This window comes from Aethalodelphis obliquidens, unplaced genomic scaffold (assembly GCF_003676395.1).
Source record: "Aethalodelphis obliquidens isolate GAN/ISIS:26980383/991018 unplaced genomic scaffold, ASM367639v1 scaffold59, whole genome shotgun sequence".
NCBI classification, from domain to species: Eukaryota; Metazoa; Chordata; class Mammalia; order Artiodactyla; family Delphinidae; genus Aethalodelphis; species Aethalodelphis obliquidens.
Genome location: NW_020838003.1, coordinates 7,893,097 through 7,901,750, shown reverse-complemented (window position 1 = coordinate 7,901,750; position 8,654 = coordinate 7,893,097). Strand labels below are relative to the sequence as shown.

At 48.0% G+C, this 8,654-nt stretch overlaps 1 protein-coding gene across 1 annotated transcript; it reads left to right on the top strand.

Moving 5' to 3' along the window:
• The first annotated feature begins 1,126 nt into the window (after positions 1–1,126).
• Positions 1,127–5,744, top strand: LOC113609902 (uncharacterized). Its single transcript, XM_027087609.1, has 2 exons — positions 1,127–1,695; positions 2,077–5,744. Exons 1-2 carry the CDS (start codon positions 1,127–1,129, stop codon positions 2,198–2,200), a joined length of 693 nt encoding a protein of 230 aa, XP_026943410.1. The 3' UTR covers positions 2,201–5,744.
• Positions 5,745–8,654: the final 2,910 nt, after the last annotated feature.

Genomic DNA, 8,654 nt, shown 5'->3' with positions numbered 1-8,654 from the left:
ACACACACACACACACACACACACACACACACACACACACACACACACTCCGCAGCCACCCCTGAGGAATTTCAGGACTCCTGGCCGGCGATCCCATTCCACAGCAGCAGCGCCTTTTGACTGAAATGCACCCCATTATTGCGACACTGCGCCGCGTCTCAAGTCTCTCACGGTTTTCCTTCTCTTTGAATATTCCTCTAGCGAGGCTAACTCTTCGTGAAATTGCAGGAAAACAAGTCTAGTAGGTCAGAGATTGCATTTGCTCGTGTAAGGGATTAATAGAGCCCCTGTCTGATGCTGCTTTCCAGAATTACGTTCGGGATTAAAAGGCAGACACGGCACGGCACACATTTTGCATTCTCTGGTGGTTGTGATTAATGTTTCCGAGGGGATTTGTACTGGGAGCTTACGGAACGTGCTCTCGGGGGTCTAATGCCCGACGACCGAGAGCAGGGACGAGCGGAGGGTCTGTGGGCACGCGCCAGAGCACTGGGGGATTAGAGGGGACGTCAGATGGGCGCGCGACGCCAGGCGCCGCGGCCTTTTAGCGCCTTCCTCCCTCTACCCCATCCCAGCACAACTGCTACGGAGGACCGCAGTGAGGACTGTCCGGGAAGGCGGACTTTAGGTCTTATAGGGGTCTGTGTAAGGGAAAATGCCCTCGAAGTGTCCTGACTCTGGCGTGGGAGAAGGGTGCTCAGTACCAGGCCGCTGAACTTCATACATCCCTCCAGTAAAGGGAATTACGAGCTCCGCGTTCAGGTGAAGCGCTGCTCCCAAACGCAGCCCCCCCCCCCCCGGTCCCCCAGTCAAAGAGTCTCCGGGCCCAGGCCAGGAAGAGAGTAACCTCAACCCCAGGAGCCACCACTCTCAGAGCTGCTTTTGGGGAAAGCCGGGAGGCACCCGTGGAGAGGAGCCAGAGCCTAGGCACGAAATACATCCCCCTTCCCACCGCCCCAGGGGGCGCACAAACGCTGACCGCGCGGTTGGAGGGACCAGGGAAGGAGAGGAAAGGTCCAGGATGCAAGGGGGCAGGCGGGGAGAAGGAAGGGAACCTGGCAAGCAAGAGAAAAAGAGAGGCAAATAGGAAGCGCGAGAGAAGAGCAGAGGGAGGAGAGCGGAGAAAATGGGGAAGGGGGTGGTCGCAGCTGGTGGGCATTACCGCTCTCCGGCAGAAGGGGGCACCTTTCCGGCCCGAACAGCTTTCCACTGGGCTGGGGCGGATGCCCAGGCGGAGCCCTCCCTCGGGCCCAATCTCCGGGGTGCTGGGCGCCCCCTCCTGGCGGCTGGGCGGCGCTCCCGGCGGTCCAGCGGGTGCTCGGGTCCCGCGCCTGCTCGGCCCCCGGCGCCGGGGACGTGGAGGTGGTGCCGGGAGGAAGGTCGGGAGACGGAAGGGGGTGTGAGGGTGCTGAGGCGGCGGGCAGGCTCCCTTCCCCGCACCCTCCCCCGCGGTCTCCTCACCTGGGGCCTGCAAGACTCTTTCCCTGCGGACGCGGCTCCTGCGCGCCCCTCAGCGGCCCGGCTCCCGCACCATTCCGAGCCGGCGGAGCATCCCGCCCTCCTCGCCGAGCGGTCGAGGTCTCAGCCGCAGCAGCTGGGAGGGAGGGAGCGACCGCCGGCTGCTGCCGGGCGGCGTCTAGGGGCCGCGAGCCGAGCGCGAGGAGCCGCCATCTGGAGCCTCGGCAGCGGGCGGAGGTGCGGGTACAAGGGAAGGGGCCTAGCAGCTCGGCCAGAGGCGCTCAAGGGGCCCGGGTCCGAGCGTGGGAGCGGATGCCTGGGGGTGTGGGGGGAAGGTGTGTGTGAGGAGCTATGGCCCCTGGGGAGGAGGAACAGGCGTCTGCCCCCTTTAAGCGCCCGGAATTCCGGGTCAGTACCGACCGGCAGGTCTAACAGAAAGAGCGGGGGGCCCCGCGTGGCAGTCCATCCTCCTACCAGCTATTTCGCCTTGGCGGGTGGAGAGCTGTGTGTGTGTGTGTGGGGGGGAACCAAAACACTCCTAGACGCGCACATACCCGCTGCCTGTCAGAAGTGGTTTTCTCATTTCCCTTTCCTCCCACCTTGTCCATCCCATTCCAGGAAACAGTCCTCTCCACACGGCATGGATTTTTGGACACCTCCACGTTACTTCAGACAACTACTTAAGCCAGAAAGTGGGACAGACACTGACAGGATATCACCCCTGGGGATAAATACCATCTAGTTTCCGGTGGACGGTAGAAAAGGAAGGGGGAGGGGTGAGGGGAGCTCATCCTTGTACTTTTAGCGTAGGGAAGGAGAGGATAGGGTGTGTCCTTTCTCCCCTCTCCTTTTTTCATTTCAGACCCTCCAATGTTTTTATATCTTTAACTTAAAAAAAAAATTCCCCTTTCCTAAATTTAGATGGTGGCGGGGAGCAAACTCATGGAAGGGGAAAGGTGATGAGTGTGGGAGAGAGCCAAGGGAGCCGGTCAAACGGACTCAAGCTCTCCAGCTTCCGGGCTATCGCTGAGGGAGATGCCCTCAGCCACAGGTTTTAGCTCAATGTAGGGGGGACTGATTGGGTGTATGGGTGGTGGCGGGAAGTCTGGATTAAAAAAAAAAAAGGTATACCCACTCCCACCTCAAGGCATTCTCACTCCCACCTCAAGGCATTAAAAGACCCCCCCCCCCCGCCCCAGCTGTCTCGTGTCCGGCAGAATGGCATTATGTAAAAGATCTGGCATGTCACCCAGTGGCACATCTGGTAGGTGTAGATGACTTTCATTAGCACAGGGCTTCTACTCTGCAGCATGCCAAAGCCCTGACAGAGATGCCCGCTGCCAATCATTCATTCGCTGCCAATCCCAGAGCGGGGACGGGCGGGATGGCTCCCTTCCACCCTGGCACCAGGACTGGAGCAAACAATGTGTTGAGATACGAAGAGATGAAAGCGGAGCTGAGGATGCGCGGCACCCAACAGATGTATCCCGTGAGGAGATAACGGTGCGAAGAGTCATTTAGCAAGAAAGCATATGCAGGATCTCAGGAGGGAGGCATAGGCAGGAGTCTGCCTGCCCAGGGATGAGCTCAGGCAGGGGCAGGGGAACCCCTTCAAAACCTCAAAGTTGAAGTTGCTCCTCTAAAAACACACGAAGATCAACCGCCTACCACCTTAACTGTAAGACCTCTTTCTCCCTTCCACCCTCTCTCTCTCTTTCTCTCCCCACCCCTGCCCCACCCCATGTGTACCTCTGTTTATCTAACCAGCTCTGAAAATATGAACTTCTCTGTTCTCCTCAAGGCTTTCTGATAACTGATATAAAGAGCACCTTTCCGTTTTTAATGTTGCACAGTCCTCTTTGCCTTGTAATTTGAGGAGGGAGGGAGGCTGTCAGGCTATCTTTACTGCATTTGAAACGGTAAAGTGTGTTTGGGGGACTAAAGTGTTGCATATGTTAACAACATGAATGAAAGAAAAAGTAAAAGTCTTATTTCAATTCCTAGCCTTTCAAAGGAGTTGGAGACGAACAAGGGAAAGCAAGGGAATTTTTAAAACAGCGAAGGATGGATAAAGATAAAATCTAGGATAGAAGTTGCCTCTGAGGTTGTTCTTTTTCTTAGGCTGGGTTGTGGTTACCTAGGTAGTCAGTGTATTGTTTTTCTTTATGTCATGCATATATTTTATAAATATTCTTTTTGTCCATGCAATATTTAGTAAAACAACAACAAAACTCAGAGGTTTGAGGGCTTGTGGAACTCAGTGTTTAACTTGAGTATATTCTTTATTGAATACATACATGTATATATATAATGTATAAAATTATAATACTCTTTTTAGTATAAATATACTATGAAAAAATTGGGGTATTCTTATACTGGCTCATGGTCACAAGATGACTGCTATAATTCCAGGCATCACACCATTGTTTTAAGCATGAAGAAAGGAACAGGGCAAAGAAGAGTAGTTCTTTCCATTTATGTGAAGGAAATACGTTCACTTTTTCTTAGCCAGATTTGGGTCACCTGGCCACAGATACCTGCAGAGAAGTCTGGGAGAACTGACCTTTAAAATGTAAAAAGATAGGGATAAGGTTGTTGGAAATAGTTGTCGAGTTGCAACCAAGGGTGTCTGGCAAAAAAACTCAAGGCGAAGAAGACAATGCTAGCAGCAGACAAGAGTAGATGATCAAGTTTTATCATATTGCTTTAAATAAAAGTCTTTTCTTTTCACTATAGTCATTAAAACTTATCAGTCAGGGATACTGTACTTAAATTTTGCAATTTCTTTGTAAATTTCATCAAATTCTATTTCAAAATAAGGGCTCAAGCTTAATCAATATGAGACAGCAGACATAAAATCTGACATATCTAAATAAAATTAGTTTTTTGGAAGAAAAGTATAACTAGAACTTTTTTACAAATCTAAATGAAACAAGGAAAATGGCTCTTGTTAGAAGGACTAGAGTTTTGATCCCAGCACTGCATCACTAGATGTGTGACTTTGGGTATTTTACCTGTTTAAGTCTATGTCCTTATCTGTAAATGGGTTAATAATGTTAATAATGCCTTGCAGGGTTACAGTGAGACTTAGAAATAATGAAAGGTTTTTAAATGTAGTCATTGTTAGGGACCCAGCAGGAATCAGAATTTAGTCCAAATGGATCGTATGAAGAGACTACTTAAAAAGATGTGGGCACAGTTATGGGAACAAATGATCTGATGAAGCACACAGAAAGAGCACCACAAGAAGCTCTTAGGAGAGGAATTAGTGTTTCTAGAGCCCAGTAAGGACTGGAACCTTGGAGGAAGGGCTCAGTGAGAGTCATAGGGATATAGCTTCTGCCAGAGAGGCAGTGGCATAGCAAGGAGGGAGCAGGGATGAAACACCCTATCTTTCTCTTTTCACATCTTCCAATTTCATGTTGATGTCTTTCATTGGCCAAACCCAACTGGAAACTAGCTGGCAATGGACTGGAGCATGATGATGAATCTACATGGGTCAGCTCTTAAGGACCCCGAGTCAGGCATAGAAGGCTGGAGAATGGGTCTTGGGGAGACAAATGGAGAATAATCAGCACAAAACCCTTATTATTCATCAAAAAGGTTGTCTGAGAACCCTCCCTGCAAACATCTTTTCGAAGCACAATTCCAACTGGAGGTAAAAACTTAACAGGCTTTGTAAACCTAACCATCCAAGTTTTTAAGAATCATCTCTCAGAGCACTTTGGCTGAAAGTTCCTACTAGCACTCATGAAAGGTTTCCAGAGCTCTTGGCAGTCTTTGCAAGCCAGGACCTGGAAGAATTTCAAAGTACAGCCTATTCACTTCCTTTGGGCATCCCCAGGTCTCTCATCATTTTGTGGCTTCCTGTTTTGGGATCAGTCTTGCTGGGCCTGGTTAGTCACTTGCTGACTGTTGCTTTCAAGGAAGTCAGCCAAGATTCAGCAAAAAGTGACTACTTCATAACAAATCAACCCCACAGCAATAGGAAATCCTATTAATGCCTTTTCTTGAGTTCAAAGTCTGTGTGGACTTCAGACTGAAGTAATTTTTCCTCTTTCCAGTTTTGCCATCCCTATCCTTTCCTCCTATACTTGAACTAACCCGTAGTCAAAATGATGAAAAACAGTGGTAAAGAAACATATTCTCTTTTCTAATTGTAGATAAAAATTATAACCAATAACAGAGTCTTGAGTGTTCCCTCTAAATATTAGCACAATCAGAAGCCTCATTTATGAATTTCCTAGACACTAAGAGTTTAAAAAATTGAGAGGCCTGATATAAAATTAGCAATTTTTTTTTTTTTTTTTTTTTTGGTACGCGGGCCTCTCACTGTTTTGGCCTCTCCTGTTGCAGAGCACAGGCTCCGGACGTGCGGGCTCAGCAGCCATGGCTCACGGGCCCAGCTGTTCCGTGGCATGTGGGATCTTCCCGGACTGGGGCACGAACCCGTGTCCCTTGCATCGGCAGGTGGACTCTCAACCACTGCGTCACCAGGGAAGCCCAGCAATCACTGTTTTAATGGAGAGAAACAAATTAACTATAGAAAAATTGAAAATTAAGAGTGAGCAGCAAAGATGAATAATTTTGGAAGTACCATATACAGCTAAACAATGAATATAACTGAAACAGACCAACTTCTGGTGTGACAGCATGGGGAACTCTGTTGACTGATTCATGTAAAGCCTCTGAAAATGGTCCTAAAGGCAAACAGCAAATGAAGAAATACCTATTCAAGAAGATCTATGACAATTTGGTAAGAAAGATGAGAGTCTGCGGTATTTGAACTAAGACCACTCCCTTCCAAACCCCCCTCCCGATGCACTGAGTCATAGACTCAACTCTGGACCGCTGCAGCCAAGAACACAGGACTCCCTCTCTCCCCCAGGTCCCAACTGGAGGATTTTCTCTGCAGTAGGGGTAGGATCCCTGCTTCTGCCTCTAGCTGCCTGTTGCTGAGGCTAGATCTCAGGTGAGTGTGGTCAGGAGATGGCGCTTCCTTCTTCTGCCCAACGCTTACTTGTGGAATGAAGATTCTCCTTTGGGTGTGTGGTGCCTTGAGAATCCTGGGGCACAGCCATCCCCTTCCCCAGTCTTTTTTTTTTTTTTTTTAAATTTCATTTATTTATTTATTTTTGGCTGTGCTGGGTCTTCTTTTCTGTGCGTGGGCTTTCTCTAGTTGCGGCGAGCGGAGGCCACTCCTCATCGCGGTGCGCGGGCCTCTCACTGCCGCGGCCTCTCTTGTTGCGGAGCACAAGCTCCAGACGCGCAGGCTCAGTAGTTGTGGCTCACGGGCCCAGCCGCTCCACAGCATGTGGGATCCTCCCGGACCGGGGCACGAACCCGTGTCCCCTGCATTGGCAGGCAGACGCTCAACCACTGCGCCACCAGGGAAACCCCATCCCCTTCCCCAGTCTTTGAGGCAGAGATTCCATGCCAGGAGAAGCGAGCTGAGACGACTGCCGGCTGCTGCCATCCCCACCACACCCCCACTCCTCCACTAAGTGCTCAGCTCCTAGAACAGGGGTGTCACTCAGAGAGAAGCTTGTCACTGTTCCCACCCCCAGCTCCAGAGCCCTGGCTCAGAATTTTGCCTTGGGGTGGGGGTGGGGGGAGGGAATTAGGTCCTGAAGCAGATAGCTCCTAATCTTTTCCTGAAAGAATTGACTTCATTTGCAGCAGAGTGGTGAAGTTTAAACCTAAGGCCTACTTTCAGGAACAGTAGACGTTGTGGTAAAAGGCAGTTGGGAGGAGATCTGTGAATCTACTGAAGATGAAGCCTGGATTGTAAGCCAACTAGTTTGTGTGAGCGAACTTGGAAATAAGAGCTGTAAGTAATCCTTCTGGGGTTAGTACAAATATCAAACATTGACCTCAGAAACTGTTCCATCTAAAGAGCCACAGTGTGATTGGGTTAGTTTTAAGAGGAGCTCTGCTCCTGGGAACTGTTAGTTTGTTTGTTTTTTAAAAAAATTTCCCCCAGCTTTATCGAGGCGTCATTGACAAAATTGTATATAAAGCGTACAAGGTGGTGATTTAATATACGGATACTTTGTGAAATGATAACCACAGTCAAGTTAATTAAAGTATTCATCACCTCATAGTTACCTTTATTTGCTGAGAATGCTTAAGTTCTACTCTCTTTGCAAGTTTCAAGTACACAGTACAGTATTATTAACTATAGTCACCGTGTTATACATTAGATCCTCAAAACTTACTCATTTTATAACTGAAAGTTTGTATCCTTTGACCAATATCTCCCCATTTCCCCCACCCCCGACCCCACAGCACCTGGAGACCACTGTTCTATTTTCTGTCTCATATGAGTGTGCAACTTCATTTTTAGATTCCACATATGAGTGAGATTGTACGGTATTTGTCTTTCTCTGTCTGGTTTATTTCACTTAGCATAATGTTATCCATTGCAAAAACGGCAGGATTTCCTTCTTTTTTATGGCTGAATAATATTCCATTGCCTATGTAATATATACCCCATTTTCTTGATCCATTCATCATCCATCAACAGACACTTAAGTTGATTTCACACCTTGGTTATTGTAATACTGCAATGCACATTGGGAATACAGATATCTCTCTGAGATGCTGGTGTTGTTTCCTTTGGATATTTACCCAGAAGTGGGATTGCTGCATCATATAGTAGTTGTATTTTAATTTTTTGAGGAACCAGCATACTGTTTTCTATAATAGCTTTACCTAAATTGACATTATCACCAACAGTGTACAAGGGTTCCCTTTTCTCCACATCCTCACCAACACTTGTTATCTATTGTCTTTTGAATAATAACCATCCTAACAGGTATGAGAAGATATCTCACTGTGGTTTAGATTTGTATTTTCCTGATGATTAGTGATGTTAACCATCTTTTCATGTGTCTGTCTATTGAGCATCTTTTTGTGTACCTGTCTATTCAGATCCTTTCTTCATTTTAAAATCAGATTATTTGTTCTTTTGCTATTGAGTTGTGGGAGTTTCTTATACATTTTGGATACTAACTGCTTATCAGATAGATGGTTTGCAAATATTTTCTCTTGTTCCATAAGTTGCCTTTTCACTTGGTTGATGGTTTCCTTTGCTGTGCAGAAGCTTTTTGGTTTAGTGTAGTCCCACTTGTCTACTCTTGCTTTTCCTGCCTGTACTTTTGGTGTCATATCCAAAAAATCGTTGCCAAGACCAT